Source organism: Pangasianodon hypophthalmus, chromosome 7 (genome assembly GCF_027358585.1).
Source record: "Pangasianodon hypophthalmus isolate fPanHyp1 chromosome 7, fPanHyp1.pri, whole genome shotgun sequence".
Classification (NCBI taxonomy): Eukaryota; Metazoa; Chordata; class Actinopteri; order Siluriformes; family Pangasiidae; genus Pangasianodon; species Pangasianodon hypophthalmus.
This window is the reverse complement of record NC_069716.1, coordinates 22,598,301-22,624,375: the sequence shown is the minus strand read 5'-3', so window position 1 is coordinate 22,624,375 and position 26,075 is coordinate 22,598,301. Positions and strand designations below refer to the sequence as shown.

At 37.1% G+C, this 26,075-nt stretch overlaps 1 protein-coding gene across 1 annotated transcript; it reads left to right on the top strand.

Moving 5' to 3' along the window:
- Positions 1-694: 694 nt before the first annotated feature.
- Positions 695-25,844, top strand: slc30a9 (solute carrier family 30 member 9). Its single transcript, XM_034306014.2, has 33 exons — positions 695-831; positions 2,220-2,334; positions 2,836-2,889; positions 3,454-3,566; positions 3,673-3,741; positions 4,551-4,606; positions 4,723-4,785; positions 4,944-5,139; positions 6,135-6,282; positions 6,364-6,552; positions 7,496-7,617; positions 7,799-7,909; positions 8,030-8,128; positions 8,273-8,324; positions 9,294-9,559; positions 13,194-13,329; positions 13,592-13,789; positions 13,900-13,947; positions 14,035-14,134; positions 14,337-14,429; positions 14,536-14,618; positions 14,828-14,886; positions 15,312-15,379; positions 15,834-15,936; positions 16,491-16,546; positions 16,998-17,133; positions 17,259-17,298; positions 17,445-17,516; positions 17,682-17,789; positions 19,307-19,472; positions 19,570-19,699; positions 19,794-19,907; positions 20,833-25,844. Exons 1-33 carry the CDS (start codon positions 811-813, stop codon positions 20,875-20,877), a joined length of 3,429 nt encoding a protein of 1,142 aa, XP_034161905.2. The 5' UTR covers positions 695-810; the 3' UTR covers positions 20,878-25,844.
- The last annotated feature ends 231 nt before the right edge of the window (positions 25,845-26,075 follow it).

Here is a 26,075-nt window from a genome sequence, read left to right as displayed (position 1 = left end):
ATTTGCCAAAACTGGTTGTATAAATGATTTTCATGTAATGTTCCTGCAAAAAAAAAAAAAACAGATGGAATAATAATCATCATCATCATCATCATCATCATCTTATTACTGTTACTTTTAGTACTAGTACTAATACCAATTAGTATTAATTTGCTTTACTACTACTACTAATAATAATAATCATCATCATCATCATATTACTGTTACTATTAGTACTAGAAGTAATACTAATTAATATTAATTTGCTTTGCTACTACTACTACTAATACTACTACTACTAATAGTAATAATCATCATAATCATCATCATCTTATTACTGTCGCTATTAGTACTAGTACTAATACTAATTAGTATTAATTTGCTTTACTACTACTAATAATAATAATTATAATAATAATAATCACCATCATCATCATCTTATTACTGTTACATTTAGTACTAGTACTAATACTAATTATTATTAATTTGCTTTACTACTACTACTACTACTAATAATAATAATAATAATAATAATAATCATCATCATCATCGTAATCATCATCTTATTACTGTTGCTATTAGTACTAGTAGTAATAATACTAACTAGTATTAATTTACTTTGCTACTACTACTGCTGATAGATAGATAGATAGATAGATAGATAGATAAAGGTTTAAATGTAATTTTTATCTAACTGAATTGACTGTAAACTGGATGTAAATGATTGTGAAAGTGTAAACCCGACATGAGACTGTAGAGTTAACGTTATACAGCTGGAACCTCCTCCTCCTCTCCGCTCTCTGACTGATTTAAACACGAGCTGCAGCGAAAATGTCCACTAAACTGCGACAGGTAACGTTAGCTAACTACCAAGAAAAATAAAACATACAGCGTCATAAAATGTGTCCGAATATGTTTAATGAAATATTCTGATAATGAAGTAGCTAGAAGCTAACATGGGGCGCTGTCGAGGCTGTTGTTTGGGCTAACGCGTGCTAGCTAGATAGGCAAAGCTAAGTTTCTTAGCTAAAGTTAGCCGCCTTTGAGGCAGCTGTGGTATTTATGAAGTCGTTTAAACTTTGAAGTGTCATGAATTACTGTTGTTACTGTAAGCTGGGGAGTTTATTTGGTGTTTATTTGTGTTTCAGGTGTTGTTACTGTAAGCTGGGGTGTTTATTTGTGTTTCAGGTGTTGTTACTGTAAGCTGTGGAGTTTATTTGTGTTTCAGGTGTTGTTACTGTAAGCTGGGGAGTTTATTTGGTGTTTATTTGTGTTTCAGGTGTTGTTACTGTAAGCTGGGGAGTTTATTTGTGTTTCAGGTGTTGTTACTGTAAGCTGGGGAGTTTATTTGGTGTTTATTTGTGTTTCAGGTGTTGTTACTGTAAGCTGGGGAGTTTATTTGGTGTTTATTTGTGTTTCAGGTGTTGTTACTGTAAGCTGTGGAGTTTATTTGGTGTTTATTTGTGTTTCAGGTGTTGTTACTGTAAGCTGTGGAGTTTATTTGGTGTTTATTTGTGTTTCAGGTGTTGTTACTGTAAGCTGGGGTGTTTATTTGTGTTTCAGGTGTTGTTACTGTAAGCTGTGGAGTTTATTTGTGTTTCAGGTGTTGTTACTGTAAGCTGGGGAGTTTATTTGGTGTTTATTTGTGTTTCAGGTGTTGTTACTGTAAGCTGGGGTGTTTATTTGTGTTTCAGGTGTTGTTACTGTAAGCTGGGGTGTTTATTTGTGTTTCAGGTGTTGTTACTGTAAGCTGTGGAGTTTATTTGTGTTTCAGGTGTTGTTACTGTAAGCTGTGGAGTTTATTTGTGTTTCAGGTGTTGTTACTGTAAGCTGTGGAGTTTATTTGGTGTTTATTTGTGTTTCAGGTGTTGTTACTGTAAGCTGGGGAGTTTATTTGTGTTTCAGGTGTTGTTACTGTAAGCTGTGGAGTTTATTTGGTGTTTATTTGTGTTTCAGGTGTTGTTACTGTAAGCTGTGGAGTTTATTTGGTGTTTATTTGTGTTTCAGGTGTTGTTACTGTAAGCTGTGGAGTTTATTTGGTGTTTATTTGTGTTTCAGGTGTTGTTACTGTAAGCTGGGGAGTTTATTTGTGTTTCAGGTGTTGTTACTGTAAGCTGTGGAGTTTATTTGTGTTTCAGGTGTTGTTACTGTAAGCTGTGGAGTTTATTTGGTGTTTATTTGTGTTTCAGGTGTTGTTACTGTAAGCTGGGGAGTTTATTTGGTGTTTATTTGTGTTTCAGGTGATCAGGTTACTGATGGTTCTGATCCGCAGTAACCGCGGGAAGGCGCGCGCTCTCGGTAATGGCGGCTTACTGGTGCTGCTGTCCACAGAGCTCACACCTCCAACACACACCGGTATGAGGGAGAATCATGTGTGCGAGATCTGCAAAAAAAAAAAAAACCTAGCCAGAAGTTCAAAAGAGTTTTACTGCCTTATAATTTGTATTGTTAACTATAAATTTTGGAAAACAAGGTGCAAAATGATCACTAACCAAAGCCATATCCCAGCTGAGACGGTTTTAAACAAATCTTAAATGAACTAAAAAGACAATAGACCAAAAAAGATTAAAAAAAAAAAAAAGTATCCATGGACTTTATTAAAATTATGATCTCTGTAAATATTAAGGTAAATAGCTATGTATATATGTAAAGTAATAAAGTGATTTGGTAATGTAAATATTTACCTTTATATATTTAAACTATGTAAATGTTGAAGATTTATTGTGACAAATTGTGGATTATTTAATAAAGTTCGATTAAATATTGGAAAGCTGTAGTGTGTGTGTGTGTGTGTGTGTGTGTGTGTGTGTGTGTGTGTTTATGCTAAAATCATGATGAGATCTTGTCCGTTTGCAGTTGCAGCTGCTGGTCCCTGGTGTTCCAAAGTGGCTAAGAAAAACATTAAGAAAGGCAGGTGTTATGGACTTATGGACTTATAGTGGCACATCCACAATGTATCTACATTCACTGGCACTTTGATCAGTTTATCAACTAATTTTAGTAGCTATACAAATTCATCACTCTCTTTACCTCATCCATCAGTGTGCATTAGCAACAGAAGGGCCACAGTCTCTGTTTATATACCTACTACTTCACCGACTGTCCTTCCTTGGACCACTTTTGGTAGGTACTGACCACTGTGTACCAGGAACACCCCACAAGACCTGACGTTTTTGAGATATTCTGACCCAGTCGTCTAGCCATCACAATTTGGCCCTTGTCAAAGTTGCGCAGATCCTATTGCTTGCCCATTTTTCCTGCATCCAACACATCAACTTTGAGAACTGACTTTTCACTTGCTGCGTAATATATCTCAACCCTTGACAGATGCCATTGTAACGAAATAATCAATGTTATTCACTTCACCTGTCAGTGGTTTCAGTGTTATGACTGATCGGTGTATATCATAGGTAAAACTGATCAAATGGCCAGTTGGTGTAGGTTAAGAATTTAACTTGTGTTTTTCTTTTTTAGAGGCTGTAGACAGACTTTCCTCCTTTGTCTCTCTTTGTAACTGCCCTTATCCTGAAGAGCTCTGCAAGTTTTCAGATCACTTTGGGCCTTTACGCTTTGCACATTCATTCCAGGTGTGTATGCTTTGTTGGCTGATCAGCATGAAATGCAGTTTACACCATTGAGTGTTATTCTAAATAAATCTAATCTATAAGAGCTTCACCTTGTCTTCTCTTACAGGTAGATCAGGACTGCCAACAATTAGAGATTGAGAGATTTCTTCATAGATTCAGTCTGGTTCATGCACAGGTAATACCTGAAATCTTTTATTCTACATACACACGGCTTACGTTGCATTTAACCAAACTCAGGTTCTAGCCTCGGAGTGGGCGATGTGGTAGAAATATCATACTGTGATACATTTTCATGATATAAGACGTGTTATGATGTAAATATGTAAAAGAAAACGAGTCCAGTTTGTTTTTGTATTCACTGTTTATTAAAGGAATTTAAAATGGAAGGCAGTAAATGAAAGAAAGAACAGATTTTGTTGTCCATTCAGCTACGCTGAGTTACTGGAAGTAACAACACTGTTATAAAAGTCGTGATAATATACAGAAAATTCTCAGAAATGTTTTTTTTTTATTGATTATTTTTTTATATCGTATTATCACAAGGTCTGTGGGTCCTAAAAATAAATTTTATAACTTTTTTTTTCTCTTTTTTTTCTTTTTTTTTTTGATGTTATGACATCTATAAAAGATGTTATAGTTGCGTATTTTTTTTATAGAATGAATATAAATAGGCCGTTTTCCTATTGTGTGAGTTATCTTGAAGCATTGTTATATATTTTGTGTATCATCACTGTAAATTTACTTTTAAAGTGTTTTTGAAAAAGTCATAAAAAGTGATAGATTTAACTGTAGAATATCTGTCATCATATCACCCAACCACATATGCGAAGAAAAGAATTTCACTGTGCTGTAACGTATATGTGACAAATAAAGGCTTCTGCTTCTGCTAAATACTTTAGCCTAGGATTAAGTTTACACTGATCTTAGTGTTGTGTGTTGTCTCTTACGTGACTCATTGTGTTTTTATTTGTTTATGTGTTGCAGATCACAGTTATCTTCAAAATCAGGAATAAAGAACAAACACACCAGCAAGTATTCAGGTAAATCGAATGGAAATAGAAATCATTTAATACCTGTTAAAACCATGATGGTGTGCTATGTACATGAGAATTAGTTTATTTTTTCACACAGGAAATGTTCCTATTTTTTCTTGTAGTGCCAAGAGTACACATTCCATGGTGGGTCGTGCCATTGCCATGGACAGTACCGCATTCGGACAGTTAGCTTTTTCTTTCCTATGAAAAATATAGCTTGGGATTTTTGTCTCTAATTCAGATTTCAAATATTTACTTTGCATCTGCTGTAAATTAAGTTAATCATACCGAGTCTAATAAAAAGATAAAAATCTGGTGGCTTTTTTTTTTTTTTATTCTGAAGGACTACGTTCCCTGTGAGGTCTCTCCCTTCATGTAGTCAGATGCACCCAGTTTCAGGGGAGACCCTCCCTCTCTTACTTTCCTCTGAGGCTGTGGAGGCCGGGTTGTGTGGGGAGGTGAGCATCGCTACCATGGCTGTGCTCGGGCCCTGCATGAAGCAGTACCCCAACTGGCCAACTCGCATCTCACACATATGCATATCCTTTACAGTACAAAGAGGGTGATTGCTGCTGGCTTACTTGCTGCTTTACTTAGATCATTTATGTTGGTATATGCAATATAAAATTTTAATATAAAGCTAATTACAAACCTTGTTTTCACAGTTCAGAGTATTTTTTATTATTTATTATTTTTTATTTAAAAAAAAGGCCTTTTGTTTATTGATAATTGCTATCCTGTGTTTTAACAAGGTAAGCTCTTTTAAAGACCTGCAAGCTACATAGCTAACATACACCGCTAGACGAGACGAGATTTAGACTTACAGAAGATAATATGATATATTGAAAAATGGGTGGAATATTGTGATAAATCCTGTAACTGATACCTGCAAGCATTTTTTAGGTTTAGAGAAATCTAAAGGAAATACTGTAACATAAAAAAGCTCAGAATTTCAAGTGGTTTAATAGTGTTCTTTGGTCAACTGTTTGGTACGAAAGATGTAAATTTACTTTACATAGACATGATGCTTTTAAAAAACACTGAAGTACTGTTAATCCAGTAAAATACTCTATTTTATGTTGAGACCTAATAAAAAACAGAATGTTTTTCAGAATTATATTCCAGTCTGTGTTTAATTGATTGAAAGTTGTGATGAGGTATTTTTGTACATTATTCTTTCCCACGGCAGGTAAATACATGAAATTGAGTGTGTAGCTGGCAAAAAAAGCACCCAATGTTGAACAAAATGTTTTTGAGTTGGCGTTTTGGTATAATAGTGCTTAAGAGCTTATATTTGGTCATTGTACTTATTCAATAGCAGTGTGTTTTCTTGATATGAATTAACTGTGACTTGCAGTTCCTAATAGTCTCACATGGGAGCATATTAAAGCATCTCCATTACCTCAGATTTTCTGGCATCAGGGATGATGAGGTTAGCTAAGCACAAAATGAGTGTGTGTACGCTTTCTTAATGAACACATGACCTTGCTTGCATTGATTTATGAGCAGTTTTTTTCCTTAACATCTAACATACTTTTTAGTGTATAGTCCCAGTGGCGTTCCTCTAATGCGAGGAGAGAGTGAGATGCAGCTGAGCTTCCTCCAGAACCTGGCTGACTCTCTGCCCTGGGGAGATCTGGGTCTGCCTCAAGTCCGCTCTACTCCAACACACACTGCTCATGGTAAAATGCATACTGCTGATAATATATATTCTGTATAAGCAGGACACATAAATAAAAGCACACCCACTCTTGTATATCTAGGCTGTCTGTGCTGTGAGGTGGAGTTCTCTGTAGACAATGATCCCAGTGAGGAACCTCAGCCAGAATGCAGCCGGGCTGTGAGTCAGGATGTGAAGCTGGAACAGAGTCATCCTGTGGCGCAAACACTCACTCTTTTCCTTTTCATCCTGCATAATGACCCCTTTAACTCCCAGCTCTCTGACTTGATCAGTAAGAATCATCATTCCACTATCACTTAATGACAGGCCACATTTTTATTGAATCTCTTGCTGCAAGACCCCTTGGAAATAAATAATTATTTATTTACCTAGATCAGTTACCTACTTTAGTTTCTCAAACCCAAACCCTTTTAACTGTAAGATAAATTCCACCGACTCCCTTAGCACAGATTTATTTTAATATTTCTGTATAGTAAATATTTTGTGTATTTATTAGAGCTACACAGCTTTTTATTCCTGAACGTTCTATCAGCACAACCTGATTACACTCATTCAATTCTAGTGACAAACCAAACCAACTGCCAAACTAATAACTGTAAGAACATAATACCTTCCATAATGGGTGCCTTCGCTGTAACTAAACTGAAAAATCATGAACCCCTGGGGTTCCCTGGACCTCACTTTGACCTAGATTATGTGTGTTAGGAAGAAAGTAATGTGGCAAGACAGTTGGGAACATTTTCCAAACAGATAACACTTTAGCCTGGACTAAATGATTTCTAGTAGATTATAATAGTTCAAATTATTGGTCATGTATTGCACAGCTAAACAGTAAAGGTGCAGTTTGTAATTTTTAGAGCTCTCTCAGCTGCCTGCAAGGCAAATTTGCATTAGCACTGAGCACGGTGGTAAGCCTTTCACTCCCCCTAGCAACTCCACTCCTTCTGCTGAAAGTATTCCTCTTTATTCCTCCCCAGATGCCTGAAGGGAAGAAACTAGGAGGATATAGTACATCACATGGCAATTTCTAAAACAGTTTTTGGTGTGAATATTAAAGAACACCTTTATTAGTGGTGTTAATATTAAAGAACACCTTTAATATGTGTTTTTTAATATGCGTTCACACCTTAATACATGATTGAAAAAACAGGCTGTGAATGTTTTGATTCAGTAGTTCTAGGTGTTATCTGATTTGCCTTTTGAAATGTCTGAAGCAAATGAAGAGACTTTAGAGACATACTTGGACAAGGTGCTCTGGTACAATGGAGAGAAAGTGAGGTCAGCACTGCAGTCTCTTCTGGAAAACACCCTCAAGGATTTCCTTAAAAGAAAAAAGGCAAGATGCTAAACTGCCATCCTTATTAGGAAAGCTTAATTGATTATGCAAATCTCCAACCCTTCACTTTATGTATCTTTAATTGCACTAAGCTATTAGTCAATTTTGTGACCCTCCTTTGTATTTGTGTGTATGCATTTTTGTTGTTGTTGTTGTTATTGGTTTGCGTGTGGTGGTATAGTCCAGTGAGACGTTTCAGTCGGCCATGTCAGTGATCCTGAGCTCTGTGAACAGTATTGTGAGCGGCAGTAGCAGTGTAGAGTTTCGCTCTGCCTGTCTAAATAGCATGAAGGTATTTCATATGACCATCTCAATGAAACCCATTGCACTGTTTAGTCAGTTTTCTTTTGTGGGCTAGTTTGCCAAAATCCTAAAATGGTTTATAAATCATGTGGGTATATTTGTGTTTTAGGTACAGAATACCCACGATATGTCTATATCCTTGCATCAAACTCTTCAGAGAGTCATAAATGGCCGTTTTACTTCCCGCCCTGGGTGCACAGCTGAAAAGGTTTTGTCATTTACTGTTAAACCTTTATAGATTACTTGTTATGCATGACTGTTATTGTATTAAGAAAACCCAGGAGGTTGATTATACCAGTCAACAGGCTGTGCACAGAGACTGAAAGCATCATTTTGTAATTTGTTTTTCCAGGCTGAAGAGGAAGCTGTTTCTGAACAGAATAGCACTGAGACCTGTGAAGAGGGTGAGCTGCACTGTCCCTTGTTTATAAAGAGCATGTGCTGTCCAAAGCCAATCACTACTTCTACTACTACCACTACTACTACTATTAGCACTACCACTACTACCACTACTACTACTACTGCTGCTACTACTGCTGCTGCTACTACTACTACTACTGCTAATAATAATAATAATAATAATAATAATAATAATAGAGATGGACCTTGGGATCTGATTCACAGAGAGCATGAGATGAATGAATTGAATTAGCAGCAGCAGTGTTGCAGTTGCAGTAGCATTCTGTGGTGGTGTATTTTGACTGCATATGTAGTTTTATATCCATTACCCATTTTATATAGCTCAATAACCACGGTTTCGTTTATGTTGAAAGTTTGTTTTTTCCCATGGTAATGGATGATAAAGGGATTTTACAGGTTTGCAAACTCGTATTTATAACTTAGTGAAACAGGTTCTCTGGTTTCCTCGCACCTCCCAAAAACATGCCGGAAGGTGGATTGGCTACTCTAAATTGCCCCTAGTGTGAATGTGTGTGTGCATGCTGCCCTGCTCTGGATTGGCATCCAGTCCAGGGTGTATTCTCACCTCCACCTGTATCCAGGATCCAGTGCGACCCTGACCAGGATAAACTGAAGATGAATGAATGAATGAGTGAATGCATTTTGCTCATTTTTTATGAAGGCCATTGATAATTCTGGAGGGCAGTGTATGTGCGAGAACCCCTGGAACGGAAATATATATGTGTATTTTATGAAGAAATAACACTTTCATGTAAAATTTTTATGTTTCCCGGTTTTAAAATGTGGCAAAACTGCAGTAGTGGCAATTTTCATATTTTGACCATCCTACACACAAAATATTTAAACTGAAGATAGTTCATTATAAGAAATACATGTGTGTAATGTAGTGACTTTAGTTTATTACATATTATATCCAACCCACTGCTTATTACTTTTTTCGTATCACATTTCAGGACTGCCTGGCAAGAGGGCTCACAGAGATAAGGAGCAGTCTGCATCACTCTCTAAGAGACAGTGTTTAGAGAACACTGCGGAGGATTCAGAAGCCTCTACGAGCAGTTTGTGGGAGATTCTGCCGAGTCCGATGACGTCCCTGTTCTGTGCACCACTATCTGAGGAACTGGATGGAGAAAAGGGTTTAGCAGGATCTTCATCCGGTTTTCTGTACACTACTGAAATGGAAAACCAAGAGGTAAAGAGCATGTTAGGATTAAGGATTGTGTGTTTATTTCAATTACATTTTTGCTGAGCATGCTGTTATTTTATAAGCGTTTGCTATCAGCTTATCCATATTTTGCATTTTTATGTTTAGGTTGAGAGGGAATGGCTTCAAGAACTTGAAAATCTGACAGAGTGGAATTAAAGAAGGAGATCTGAAGAGCTACCACCTGCATTTAAAATTAATTTAATGCACTGCTTTTTAATCTGTTCACAATTTGCTGAATTTTAGTAGCTGCTGTACATAGTTTTTTTTTTTTTTTTTTTTCAATTTTGAGGTATTATGTTGCTTGTGTTTTTACAGTACAGGGTATAGGGTAGAGTAAATAATTGTATAAAATGATGTTCAACATCTAGTACTGAAATATTTCCATAATCAGTCTGTACCATGAATGTGTAGGCACCAGATCCCCCTTAGCCCTGACCAGGATAGAGTGATTAGTGAAGACAGAGGAATGAATGACTCAGTCACTACATGTAGTTTCAGTCTTTACCACATGATGGTGCCAGCATATCAGCACCTACTGTATGTTTCATACTGTAGCTTGGCCAGAGACTCTCTGGTCTGTGCTTTCTGTTCACAGTTTGTTCTTTCCTTTCACTGAGGAACATTTTCAATGTAGACTAGGTCATAATTTGAGTTAGGAGTTATGACGTTGAACATTTTGTTGATCTTATTATATGTTAAAAATAAACATTTACAATTATGAATAATGCAGCAACAATAATGCTGCTATTTATGTGTGTGTGTGTGTGTGTGTGCATATATATATATATATATATATATATATATATATATATATATATATATATATATATATATATAAAGAGTGTTATTTGTAATATGAATAATATAATAAAAGCAACCCTGAATTATAGGGCACCATAAGCATATGGTGTCTTATTATTCTTATGTATAAGTATATTATGCTTATATATAAATATATGAGCATATTTTTAATATTAATGTAATTACTATTAGTAGTATTTGTGATAGTATCAGTAGTATTACACATAAAAAAGATTTATAATAGTATACTATACTAGTAGTATATATTTTTTTCTTTACTACCATACTGTAGCTTGGCCACATACCCTATAATATTCTTTCTGTTTACAACTTCTGTTTGTTTTGGTCTTTTTGTAATTTTTTTTAAGTGAGCTTTATTTTAAATAATAACGACTATTATGCAAGCAATATATATATATAATAATAATAAAAATAATAATAAACTAAACATCAACAAAAACAACAACAATAATAATAATAATAGTGGTAGTAGTGGATTTTTTCTTTCTTTTTTACTTCCAACTTTCTTACATAATAGGTTTTATTATTACTAAACTTCATTAGCCAATAACTACTTGTACTGAAGCAGAGTTCGTTTATTAAATATTATATTAAAAAAGAGATTGAGGTCAAATCCGCAAAAGCTTCTTACTCCCTATGTCAGTGCTGTACATAGCGTAACGCAGTAGCTTTAACGCCCTATGTAGTGCACTCTATGTAGTGTACAGTGTTATAATTGGACGCAGCCGCAGCTCTGGCCCCGCCCACTGAGCCGCCGGACGATTTCAATTATCCAGTGTCTCGCGAGAACGCGCTCACGTCACTGGCACCTTGACTGTTTTCATGGAGTTAGCTGATTCACAATGGGAGAAATGTGAGCGAGCTGATTCCGACATACAGAACATGGAGTAGGATATGTGGAGGACAAATTGCTGCATAAAGGTACAGAATGCGAAAATATGACATTTGTGTGTAACTCTAATGAGTAGCTGTGTGAGTGAGTGTCGTTTCTGTTAGCCGGCTAGCTAGCTAACGTTACCGGTCAAAGTTGTTCATGACCACAGCCGCGCAGTGACTAACACACAGCACACACTCTAAACATACCGTTTATTTCATTTCGCGCTGATTCTTTTCTCTTCCTGCTTCACTAAACGCTGTCAGATTGTAAATAAATGTTAGGGCAGTTGTTACCTGCTAAACTAGCCATTTTTCTAGTTTTCCAACTAGCTACCACACTGGTGTAGCGAAGCGCACAGCCAGGAAAACACCCGAGTGTCTAGAGTTTTATTATCTTTATTACTCACAGTAGTTTCTTTAATAACTGTTTAAATGCTCACTTTAGCTATCATTAACCTGAGGGACCTTTTGAGAAAACCATTCCTGTCTGTTTTCTCTCTGTATTACCCCTAGTTATACCGTACCGGTTACCCCTGGTTATACTATACCGGTTACCACTCGTTATAACGGTTACCCCTGGTTATACTATACCGGTTACCACTCGTTATAACGGTTACCCCTGGTTATACTATACCTGATACCCCTGGTTATACCATACCGGTTACCCCTGGTTATACCATACCGGATATCCCTGGTTATACCATACCGGTTACCCCTGGTTATACTATACCGGTTACCCCTGGTTATACTATACCTGATACCCCTGGTTATACTATACTGGTTACGCCTGGTTGTATAGCTACAGATATAATTATATTCTAGGGGCTTCCATTTGAGCTCTAATTTCCCCCCATAGTTAGTTGAGTACCTGAATGTACAGCCTCGTAACCCAAACTCTCAGTCTTTGCAAATATTACTTTGGAAATTTTTTTGCTGTGTCATAAATGCCAGCTGTTGGAAAATGACAGAAATCCAAAAATTTGCACCAGTTGATTGATTTAGACTGAATTCTGTTTAAAGCCATCCAGTAGCTTGTATCAAAATTCATTGTGTGAAGCAAATAATATAAGTGCAGTATTTGCTCCTTTCCCTTTAGCTGAAAATAACAATCTTTTGAAATGTAGTGCAGTATGGATAGTTAGAATTGACCCCAGCTTTTTAATGCATTTACAGCAAGGCATTGGTTATGAACACAAATTAGTTGTGACCATTTGTAAATTTACATCTCCTGTGAGAATGATATAAATGTGGCAGTCCTCATTTCATTAAAATATCAATAAGAGACCTTTTACAGATCATATGTAACAAATAGAGTTGTTTCTGTGTTATAACATGTTTTTCTTAATTACTCTTTCAAAGATCCGATTCATTCATTAGGATTCATTAGCTGTGTGAGTGAGTGTCGTTTCTGTTAGCCGGCTAGCTAGCTAACGTTACCGGTCAAAGTTGTTCATGACCACAGCCGCGCAGTGACTAACACACAGCACACACTCTAAACATACCGTTTATTTCATTTCGCGCTGATTCTTTTCTCTTCCTGCTTCCTAGAGTTGTTTCAGTGTTATAACATGTTTTTCTTAATTACTCTTTCAAAGATCCGATTCATTCATTAAGATGAATTGGTCCAATGTGGCTCTGGTCCAATGTGACCAATTTCACCACCGCCAAAATGTTTGTATGAAAGCAATAAACATAATTTGTAGGTTAATATTTGTTAAAAACATGGCTGCAGTGCATTACAGTACGTTAGCTCATCAGAATTAACAGGGAGATCCAGGGTTGAGTATCTTGGAATAAATTGTTTTTCTAAATGCTGTGTAACACAGAGGCTTTTGGTGTTTAATAATGAGTCTCCAAGTAAATAGTGAGCATGTAGTGAATAAAGTATTTTGCATTATGTTTGCATTATGAAGGTTTATGCATGTGAATGTCCAGCAGGTTCTAGCAGTGTTCTTTCGGACTCGCCACAGCGAGGATGTTCTCCTGCCTGGCACATCGGCCATGGCAGACTATGTGCAGGATTTACCTGCACCAGCAAGCTCACCTGTCTCAGCTCCCTCCCCGAGTATCACGGCCATGTTATGGTAAACCACTCGTGGTCACTAGCACTCAAACTACGCACTACATTAAACTGTATTAGTCTGACATCTGTATGTATTTTTATTATTGTTATTTTTATTATTGCCTATGAACTTTGAAGTAGGATACATAGCCATGGTCAAGTTTTTAATCTGAATTTTTACACTCACTCTGTAGCAGTGTTAGCAGAACATTTGGAAGATTCACCATTTCTTGTTTTCTGCATGAACTTTTGAATATGTGACATTTAGTACTCTTTGTGTGCAGGCTGGCAAAGCAGATGTAAAGGCCACAGCCTGTGGTTTAGCTTCCCTGACCCCAGAGGAGCTTCTATAGCCTGGGCACAGGTTCAGTACTTTTCTACTGCCGGCAGCAGTAAAGATGGACCACCACCAGAATCAGGCCAAAATGGGACAAAACCCACAGATGAACTGCTCACTGCTCAGCTCTCCAAAGAGCCAGCTGGTAATTGTTATATTTCTTTGTTTACATTTCTGACATGGAAGCAACAAAATTCATTCTTCTTAACCATTAATCCACTTTCTTCGTTTTTTTTTTTCTTTCTTTCTTTAAAGGATCCAAACCTCTGAGTCTGCCAGAAGCAGAGAGTATTCAAGTAAAAGGTAAAGCAAGCACTGTGAAACTACAATCACCTACTTCCTCTTATTGTGGCTTGCTACGTGACCTTCTGTTCCTCCTGATGTTTACAGTTCGGGCGGTGCTGAAGAAGCGGGAATACGGTACCAAATACACTCAGAACAATTTCATCACTGCTGTCAGAGCCATGAATGAGTTCTGCCTCAAACCCAGGTAAATACGGTCATTCTTTAGCCCAGGTACAGACATCAGAGAATAGTACTCACTTCACATTGTGAAAGTCATTCTTCACCTTTGCCTTGTTTAATTTGTCAAGATGGTAATAATGAAAGAATTTTTATTATCCATTTTGTGGTTACGTACAGTCTTTCCTGATGACTCTACATGTCTATGCTTTGTGTTTGTGTGTTTTCAGTGACCTGGAGCAGCTGAGGAAGATCCGTCGACGGAGTCCTCATGATGACACAGAGGCATTCACAGTCTTTTTACGCTCAGACGTGGAGGCCAAGTACGTACTTTTATAACTGCTAATCCATAACTTTCATGTTTTAGTCTGTACATTCTGTGGTGTTCAGTTTCTTCTTCATCAATGCTGGTTGTTCTGTGTTTTGTAGGGCTCTGGAAGTTTGGGGCAGTATGGAGGCCCTTGCTCGAGAGAGGAATCTCAGGAAAGAGGTGGAGCAACAGTACCAAGAGAGTATGTGCTCTCTACAGCTTGTAATAGAACTGCAAAATTTTTACTTAGTGCTTTAATATTTTGAACTATTTATTATCCCAACATGTTTAGAGTATTTTGTGTTTACTTGAAATGTAGCATGTTGTCAAAGTAAATCTGAGCTTTCGGACTCATGGATACATTTTTTCCTAAGATTCTCTGTTGTTTTCTATCTCTCACCATATCCTTAGATATATTCCGCAATCAGAAGTTGTTAAAGGAGTACAAGGATTTCTGGGGAAACACAAAAGTGAGTATTTATATCTGGTCTATTTGCCACCTAAAAAGGCTTATTCTCCTGTAGTGTCAGCTTCAGCAAACATTATCAGTAGTAAATGAAGGAAATTGCTGCAGCCCTGACAAATAATGTAGCAATAAATAGTTGATACTAAATAGCTATGTGCTCTCTAGTACTGCACTGAACTTGTAATTATTCCTCTCTGATTTATTCCTATGAAGAGGAAGTGGAAGGAATGTTCTTCTTTCAGCATTTGTCCACCGTCTATAATATTTCTTATGCAATCCATAATCTTTAATAGACATGTGTGACCTGCCTTATTGAACCACATGAATGGGGGCACTTTTGTCACTATTATCACATTTCTGTACCTTACTGTTAAGTTCATTCATAATCTAATAGTTTGTTTGTTTGAACATTAAAACCTCTTTCCACAGCCTCGATCTGGCAAAAGGTCTACTTTCCTCCAGGGGCCAGGAAAGGTGGTGATGGTAGCTATATGCATGTAAGTTTCCAAATATGCTCAAGCACTTTGATAACTTTATAAAGAGCCAGTAAGCTATCGTTCAATTAATACTGAAAATGCAGTTGTGTGCTATAGAGGTCACTTGGGCTCTTTCATCAGGGCAGTGTAAGTTCAGCAGGCAGGATGTAACAGGATAGAAAAGACTATATAATTATTTTATATTAGATTAAAGAGATTGAGTTAAAACACGTGCAATCACATGAGGGATTCACCAGGCCTTGTGAAATGCATCTGTTTAACTGCCCCAAACAGCCAGAATTTCTCTCTTAATAGCCTAGTTTCTGTTAGTATAAAGTAAAACACGAATTCCAAAGTAATTTATAAAGTAATCTGTAATTTCTTAAAGTGCCATGTCATTGTGCGTGATGCAAGAATTAAAGGAATGTATGTGTTAGTGTTTTGAGATCTTTTTCATTTTGTATTTGCTTCTCAGAAACGGACTGAATTTCGTTTTCAAACTTCTGGCGTGGGTTTATACTGGATCAGCCAGCATGTTCTCAGAGGCCATCCATTCCCTGGCAGACACCTGTAACCAGGTTATACATTCTCACTCTTCTTGTTTTTAATTGCTGTGCTAGTTAATGTGATAATGGGTTTAATATACAGAGGAGCCAACATCTATAGTTTAGCTACACCGATGCAGGAGCCACCTGAAAAATTTCTGAGATAAAGCAGACCAAAAAGAATAAAATTTGAGTGACCGGAAAGCCAATTCACTGAAGGGGAAAGGACACGGGACAAGTGAGATGCAGATTTCTTTATGGTGGCAGTTTTCTTTCGATTCATGTCAATTTTATTTAGGTGAAATTTGACCTGTGACTTCATGTGCCCTGGTCTTGTGAGCCAATAGAAAACAAGATGTCAAAAGAAGGTGCTTAATTAGTGGTTATTGGTGACTTTTTGCCTCGCTGTTTTCTTACTGTTGCTTGTGGGAGAAATTGCCGTCCTGTGCACGATTGTATGCTAGGGTTTGTGTAGTAAATTTTTTTTTCTGTATGCCTGCTTTTCTTGTTTGCAATGTTGGTATCTCTGAGTATAGTGTTTTTCTGATTTTATGCTTTACGTTATGTTTTCCTTATTTCTCCTTCAGGCTCTTCTTGCACTGGGAATAAGCCAGTCTGTGCGTAACCCTGACCCTAGCCACCCGTAAGTACAATCAAACAAGTGACTTTACTTCCAAGTCAAGTCAAGTGGCTTTATTGTCATTTCAACCATATACAGCTAGTTAATGCACAATGAAACGAAACAGCGTTCCTCCAGGACCATGGTGCTACATCAAACAACACAGGACTACAAGAGACTACACATTTCTACATAAAGTGCACATGCAAACATGTGTAAACAGCACAAGACAGTACAATGACTAAGACAATTCAATAACTACTAAAACAGGGCAACAGGCACAGTAAGAGATAATGCAGCGCCAACCAGTACACAGTTCAAGCATGAAAGAATAACAACATAATAAATTGCTGTGAATGTAAACATAACATACTACACATTACACCAAGGATTTGAGTCTGAAGAACCTACAGCAGACTTGTTAGTAGTCAGAGATGAGACACTTAGGTGTTTCTTATTTTCTTTTGTTTGAAAGGTACGGCTTTTCCAACATGCGCTACATCGCCTCCCTCATCAGCGGAGTAGGCATTTTCATGATGGGCGCTGGCCTGTCCTGGTATCACGGCATTATTGGACTTATGCACCCTCACCCAATAGAATCACTGGTTTGGGTTAGTGACTGTTCATTTACATTTATAGAAGAGTACAGTTAGTACAATTATAACAATTATGATATAATTATAACAACATCTGTTTATTAATATGAATACCAATTATATCTGTATTTGTGTTGCAGGCCTACTGTATTTTAGCTGGATCTCTAGTTTCAGAAGGAGGTAATAGTTCATCTTTTTAAATATCATACTTCTACAGTTATTTTTGGTACAATTTGTAAGGGAAAATTACAATTATAAACTGCTCCTTTAAATGTAGATGTAAGTATTATTAAGCATAGCTAAGTTCTTATGTTTCCTTCACACAGCAACACTGCTGGTGGCCATTAATGAAATCAAGAAGAGTGCTCATAAGCGAGGACTCTCTTTCTTTGAATATGGTATGATACACATTTAAACATTTCAACTAAATGTTTCAAAGGTTTTTTAATTTGTATTTTGTTTTAGCATTTATGACAGCACAGATAAGGTTGTTTCCTCCTAAAGGCTTGTATTTCCTGTCTTTGAGCAATACATGAGGATGTTGCTGTATGTGTGTGTTTCAGTAATGCAGAGTCGAGACCCCAGTACCAATGTGGTCTTGCTGGAGGATGCTGCAGCTGTCCTGGGTGTGGTGATGGCTGCAGGCTGTATGGGTCTAACCTCACTCACAGGTGAATGCACACATAATGAACCAATTACTATACACCTTCTTCCGAGTTACCATATACGGAATGTCAGTGCTCAGTCATTTGGATTTGTCATACTATATAATTTACTTACATATACGTTTACTTAATACACTGTACTGATAGCATTAGTTTATATTAGGGCTTATAATCATTTATTATCATTTTCAATTTGACATTCAGCTTGTTTTCTTTAGTTTATTTGGCTCTGCATTGCCTTCCACATCCTCGCACTTCAGGAGTGGATTAGAAGAAGCAGAGAATGCCTACACTGTACTGTCTGTATGCTATAATGGAGGGTTTACACCAGATAATTTCTCTCTCAAGTAGTTATTTGGATGACTACTTTTATTTTGGTCATTTTTTAAAAAAAACTGTGGTTTTACTTGGCTACACCACTCACCTTTGATCAAGCACTACCCAGACCTGCATAATGTCCTTTTGTTTGCAATGCAGATGTCTTGAATTCTGTAAGGTATAGTAATAGTAGGTATTGAATGTTAGTATATTAGAGAGGCTGGTGAGGGAACGACTGTTTATAGCATCTATGACATAAGTGATGATGGCAACTAACTTGTTTTGTCCCACAACATTAAACTATATGTAACTATAAACTGATAAAAAGTATGACAGTTTGTTCTTCAATAAATAAAAAATTATAATCATTCGCATGGTAGAAGAGGAATAAAACACGACCAGGGCGTGCTATTATAGGAAAATAATGCTTAATCATGTTGAGCCACATCACACCACCTGAAGTTGATGATTATCCTATAACAGCATGTCCCAAAGTGTTTCATTCCTTTTGCACCAAAGCAGTTTGCCAAGGATTACAATTTTTTTTTATTAATAAAGTATCATATTATTATTATTATTATTATTATTGTTTTATAGTTACATTTAATGTTGTGGAATGTCAGCAAAGCAAGTTAGTTCCTGTTATTGCTTAAGTTATAGTAGCTATAAGCAGTTGTGCCTTCACCAGCCTTTTTATTTTGTCTATCTTGAAGTTAGCAAGACAAAAAAAAATGCAGCTCATCACGGTACAGAGAATCCGGAAAGTGCAAAATCCTGTCCTGAAGACGTCCCAGGAAGAAAACTTAAACTTAAAGCAACGGCCTTATCTCAGACTGTTACAAAGCACCTACACTGTAGACGCACATTTTTGATCTGTTTAAGTGGAGGGTCCATCGTGGATGTCCCTGTGTAAGTTATTACTATAGAAACCGTAATGTATTACAATGAGCACATATATATAATATATAAATATAAATCTTTAATTTGCTTTACAGCCAGCACTATTGTCAGGGTTGCTGTTATAGAAAATTAACCAACATCTTTGGACCAATCAAATTTGAGAATTCAACAGCACTGTGGTGTAATATGTTTTAATAACTGGGCTGAAGAAATCCCCTGGTCGACTGTAACTTACTACTGTGACTGTTGCTATGACTCAACATAGGCTGAGAGCTAGGAATTGATGTACTTTCCCTGTGTTTTAGGTAACCCTTATTATGACAGTCTGGGTTCCCTGGGTGTGGGCACTTTGCTAGGCACCGTCTCAGCCTTCCTTATCTACACCAATACGGAGGCTCTGCTGGGTCGTTCCATCCAAGCCGAGCATGTGCAGAAGCTCACTGAGTTCCTGGAGAACGACCCTGCTGTCAGGTAAATCTTTAAAAATCTTACACAGACCAGCAGAGCAGTGCTAAGTCTATGGAGAATAAATGCATATGCACTAGCGTTTGTTTTATTGTGTCCTCAGAGCGATTCATGACGTGAAGGCCACCGATATGGGACTGAGTAAAGTGCGCTTCAAGGCTGAGGTGGACTTTGATGGACGGGTGGTTACACGGTCCTATTTGGAAAAGCAGGACATTGATCAGATCCTTAATGTATGTACAGAACAATCATACTGTGACTAGTGCACAGTAGTGTAATAGTGTCTATCTTGCATAACAAAACTTGAGCTGTGTTTGCTGGTTGTAGGAAATTCAGCAGGTGAAGACTCCTGAAGAGTTGGAGGCCTTTATGTTGAAGCATGGGGAGAACATCATCGACACCCTGGGAGCAGAGGTGGACCGTCTGGAGAAAGAGCTCAAGGTACATCTTGCTCTTGTTGAAACACACAAATACATAAACAAACATTTTCAGTTCCTTTTAATGTGGATTTCTTGTTATATTTCTACATTTATGCTCAAAGAATATGAGCACAAACTGCATGATGCATGTGTTTTTTTCTTTTTTCTTTTTTTTCTTTCTTCTTCTCCCCTCAGCCTACCATGAGAATGGTTTGTTTTGGACCACCATGTCCTTCTATTTCCAGACATTATATCAAAGGACAGTGTGTCCTCTCATGTATGGAAGCTGACCCTGTACTGTCAGTGTAGATTTAGTACTACACACATGCACGTACACCAAGCAAGCTGAGCCCACTTTGCCATTTCGCCTCTTCAAATAAACCGAAAAATTCCTCCCTTTCTCAATATTTTATTTCCCCTCAGGGGACTCAAGCATAATGTTACATAGTGTTTATCAGTCAGAAATAATAGACCTGTGAAAGTCTGGAAAATGTCATTAATCAGTATTTATCTCCTGTGAAATGTAAATTTGTTTGACTGATAAAAATTTATAGCTTGTGGCATAAAATGCATCTTACAGCCACTGCTGTACAATGTTTATGCATGCATGGTGGGAGTCCCAGAAACTTTGATTTAGTGTGTAAGATAGATGTATATGGTTTATGGTATATGGTATATGGTTATTTGGTTTATGCCTAGTTTTTCATATGCTCATATTACTCATATTACTCATATGCTCATTTCTGCAGTACACTTGTGTAAAAATCTAATAAGCAGGGTGGATGGAGTATAGCCAATCCTCCAGCTGATTAAAACCTGTGTCTGGAGCCTGACTCTGTCAGGCTCCTTAGCTTTTTCCTCTTCAAGGTCATATTTCACACTGAAATTGACAGCATTCTCTCTCTCTCTCTCTCTTTTTTTTCCCTTTCTTTCTTTTCCAAAAACAGCAACGCAATCCAGAAGTGCGGCACGTTGACCTAGAGATCCTGTAATGCTGTGAGGGCGGAGAGGAGCACAGCATCTGTGTGGCAGAGAAGAAGCCGGCCAAGTTGAAGGAGGTTTAGGTGGTTCTGCACCTCTACTGAACCAGCTCTGACCAACCATCCAGATGAAGTCTTACTTTTCATCAGTACCACGTCACTGTAGCGCTCGCTCAATCCATATGTCTGATACTTCTGTAAGCTTATAATGCAGGAGATGTTCCTTTAGGTCCAAAAGAGTTCATTCACTAGACCCAGTAAGTTTACAGTCATGAAGTCGACTCATGTTTTAATGTAGTAATACTGATGTAGGAACTCTTTCATGCCTTTATAAAATGTGTTCGGTTGGATATGAAAACCATGAGCTGCTCCTTAAACAGCACTCTGAGATGCATAGATATACGACAAAGTGGGTAAAGCAGGTTTTCAGTTTTTGGTTTAAGCTCTGTGGGTGTCTGATGAATCTCATTTGTAGACCCAGTTCACTCCTTTCGACAGGCCAGGCACCCTACAAAAAACTGCTTATTCCACAAGTGTTTTAATCCCTGTATAGGTGAGTACAGAATGCAAGAGTGAGTGATGCTGTGTAGGTTGGAAAACACTCAAAAAAGTTTTTTTTTTTGACAAATCCCTTAGGCTTTTTGGAAGATTATAATAATATAGATTATATAAAAATATAGGAAAATATATTTTCCCCTCAGGTTATGAGTAACTTAAGATGCTTAATCGTGTTTTGTCATCTCACTGAATAAAATGTATGGATTAGTTATAATTATTACAGTTTATGATAATGATATTTTAAGTCACATATTGTGACAGTATGTTGAGATGATATGCTTGATTCTAAAGTAGTCACGTTCCTGTGAAGGTTTTTAAACTCTGACAGGTATTCACTGTAAATCTTTTTTGAGTTCATTTTATGATGAATGGAAGTAAGGATACAGAAGTAACAGTACATTAACAGTGACAGTAAGAGAGCTAATATAAGTTCACCTCACCTCCTCTGCCATTTATCACAAAGATGACAGCCAAAGCTGTCATGGCTGACCTTTTGGTACATACTACCTTATAATGCAAACTGCCATGTAGCAAAGGTTCATGAAGTTAGATACCAACACAGGACATCCCTAAGGATTCACGGGTATATGTTTGCTTACCCTGTCTTATACCCGTTCTTATGATGGAAAAATATCTGGTAAAGAACCAGAGTGCTGCGATTACTCTCACTGTTTTCTTTATTTCTGTACAGAACACATTTTGCTCTTCATCTACATCGTCATCATCTGCTAACAACACTAGCACACAGCTAACACAGTATCAGTCTAATCAGCTTAGTGATTAGAAATGAACATTATGAACAGGGAGGAGAAAACTGTTTGGGTTTTAGTCACAGGCTGTAAAATAACCAACATCAAGTAGTGACGTTCATTCAGAAAACGAAGAAGCACAGATTGGTGAGAGAAGCAACATTTCAGCAGTTAAGGTTCAAATGCCAGGGCTGCTAGAGTTGCTTGGCTTTATGCTTGGATTGTATCCTGTCTCATTGATAAGTAGCTGGATAAAATTCTGCATCTGCAAAATGAATAAATGTCAATGTTTAAATAAACCATTCTTCATTACATGATACCAATACAAGGAAGCTCTGAAAAAATGGCTATAGTGTATATGTGATTACCACAGACAACAAGTTTCTGAGGAATAAACAGAAAACCATTTACTTAAGACTTACAGTGGAAGCCTAATAGCAGTTTTTGAATTCCGTCGATAAAAATTTACAGTGCAGGACTATAAATCTACCACTTTTACACTTTAACACTAAACATCTTAGAGTGACAGACCTGCGAGAATGTACATGAAAATTAAATATATTTGCGTAAATTTTTTCTAATGTTTTGGAAAGATACAGAATATCTTTCCATCTGAAAAAAAAATTCCATCTCTTGGAGGATGGATTATACTGATTAATTAACAAATACCTTGAATTCATGAAATCAATCAATTTGACAGAACCACTCCTTTATATGTGAATTTAAGTAAACTTTTTTTTTTTCTGTTGTCAGCACAAAGAAATGTCAGTATTTTTGTGTGTGGTAATCACACATCTGCTACACTCTCAGAAATAAAGGTACCAAGTTGTACTTTTCCTTGTCACTGGGGTGGTATCTTTTGTACTATTAGCATGTAACCTTTACTTGGGAAGGTGCATGTGGTGAACCTTGAATTAGCTTTAGAGTAAAGCTTTAAGGTATATCAGTACTCGTATGGACCTTAATTCTTTTTAATGATACACTATATTAACCTTACCAGGTAACAGATACATACTAAACATACAGAAAATGTACCCTTGATGGTACCACACCCCCGACAAGGAAAATTACAGTGTCTGAGAGGGCAGATATGGTTTAAAAATTTAGGAATATTTTTTATGTCCTGTTTTTCGATGTGGCTTTAATAAAGCTTATCTATTAGAGGTGTGACACAATGACGCTATCTGTATCTGTTCAGTACTCCAAATATCTGTATTTGGATTTAAACTCAAAGTGGGTGTGATCTAAACCCGAAGGCTCTGACAGTTCCTCAACCTCAGCTACATCACTTGAGTTTTTAATCCTGCTTTGTGCAGTTATAATATTTGCCTGTGATGTTTTCTTACAAATTTAGTTGGTTCTGTTTCTCATCATATAAACAAGCTAGTAGGTTAGTTTATCCCTCCGCGACCCTGTCCAGGCAGGTACTAAAGATGCTCTGTAATGCACTAAGGTGCTGTGAATGCATTGTGCGATGTTGCATGTTCATGTTAATGAATGTGGTCTTTCTTTGTCCTGCGAGCTTCATATCTGGCCGCTTGCTTGCATCCGCATTAAGGTGAAAACCTGCTCGTGAGGATTTTTGTCGCGTCCTGCAGGATACCGAAATTCCAGTCCCATGCACAAGTCTAGTCTCAACCAGATCAACCTTTCTGACAAGTTTCAGTCTGAGCTAAATAATATATTTGTATTCTGTTACATCCTTACTGTCTGAGCTATTTTTTATGTGTTTATGCATTTCAGATTTGGTAAAACCTCCAAAGAATTGTTTGAATAAATTCATTAATTTATGAAATGTAATTTAGCTGATTTGTGTCTCTTTTTAAAAAAAAAAAATTACCGGCTGTCCCTGTTGTTTTGTGGGGAATATTTATGCTTTTTGATTATATACATTTTTTCTCCACGCAAACCTCCGTGTGTGAAATAGATGAGCTAGAAATGCGCTCATGCCATTGGTCAGCTGAGTGAGCCCGAGACGCTTCTTGCATTCTGATTGGCTGAGATCGCTTTCCATTAAGCAAGCCCACGGGAACTCCAGCCGTCCATCAAGAGCTTCCTGAGCTCCTCACACGGTGTGACGGATTTCAGCAGCCTCACAGAGCCGACATGGACCGAGTGGATTTTCTCCAGAAAGGGATTTAAGCGTTAAATTATGTGCTTTTTCGCAGTGTGCATTCATTTCCGACTGATTTCATTCGTGCTTCCAGGGGAATATCCTAATTATAAGAGAAGCGAGTCGATCAAAAAAAAAAAAAAAAAAATGTGGCGCTCAGCGTGAAGAAAGAGAAAGGTAGATCTGCTGCATGTCCTCCCTCCATCACGGACTTCAAGTAAAAACCGATCCAGCATTTAGCTTCCTTTTCTTTTCTTTTTTTTTTCCAGGCATGATGTCTATATGCAGTTTCCACAGATTAATCTAGATCATGTTTGTCCTTGTATGTTTATAAACAACAGCAAGAAGAATAAGGGATCTTGTTGATCGATTTGATCTAATGGGGATGTGATGTGATGTGATGTGATGTGATGTGCACACACAGGTGACATTTTATGGTACATTTTTTTTTAAATAGAAAATAATCTGTGCCACTCAAAGGGATGTGATGCGAACTGGAGAGATCGCTTTATTCCTCTGTTTAAACCCTCTATCATCCTTTTTTTTTTTTTGCATGCATGCATGTCCAAGTTGATTGCTGTAACCTGTACACCTGATATTCATGTGAATATTTCTTAGCATGTTGTTAACCTTTTCTTTGCATCTCCTCTGTAGGCGCACCAGTGGGGGCGCAGCTGACCATGACTTCATTTTTGCTTTCTCTGCTGTTATTCATGGCTGTATTTTAAGGGAAAAAAAAAAAAAACTGGAAATGACAGCAGTATCTACATTATTTCCTCCCCTCCTCCACCATGTGGATAAATGATTTGAGTGCTGTCCTGCTCTGTGCTTTGAGCCTCTTTACAATGCTGCCTTGTGGCATCGGAATCAAGCAGCATTGTACAGGGCTATGAGAGCACAGAGACCAAATACACCACCATCCTCCATCCTCCATCCTCACAGTGTCAATGTGGCACAACCTGCTGAGAGATCAACCATCGGCTCCGTCCCTGGGATCCAGCCTGAACTGTGCAGCAACCAGGAAAGACACCTTTAAGGAATTATATGTATATATGTATATATATATATATATATATATATATATATATATATATATATATATATATATATATATGGAATTTTTGTGCTTTGATGGAAATGTAACCTATATTTAATGCATCAGCATCTAGTGTGGTTTGTAATCATCTGAACACGGATCCAGTTCTCAGCTTTGTGCTCCATCTTGTTGGATATTGACTGGTTATATGGTTCCAATGCAGAATGCTTTTACATCTCTATATACAGCCTTTTATTACACAGCAATATTCTTTTTTTTTTTTTTTTTTTTTTTTGAACCACAGGTAAAAGGACTAATTAACATAAATATCTTATACATGATTGCAAATTACAGTCAGACATCATTGACCTATAGACATCTCCAGATCCTTGTTTTAGTCTGTAATGCAGCCATTTTCCATATTTTGCTTTCAATCTTGACTTCAGTCATTAAAATATATGTATACTCACTGAAATTCAGGTCACATTATTTTGTTGGTTACATTAAAATCTGTTCTTTCATAGACTCCTAGCTTGTTTTGTGTTGCTAAATTCACTAATGTGTTCACTCCCTACTTAACACTTTACTAAATGGTTGACACACCCATGATTTGCTTTTGATGTCTCTGATTATAGTGACATGTGAACTGTCAGAAAGAAACATACTTCACAGGTACACTTTTATTCCCCAAGGTCCTTCAGGTCCAATTTTATATATGTAAATAAGTTTTAACGATTTTTCTACTTCTACTTAG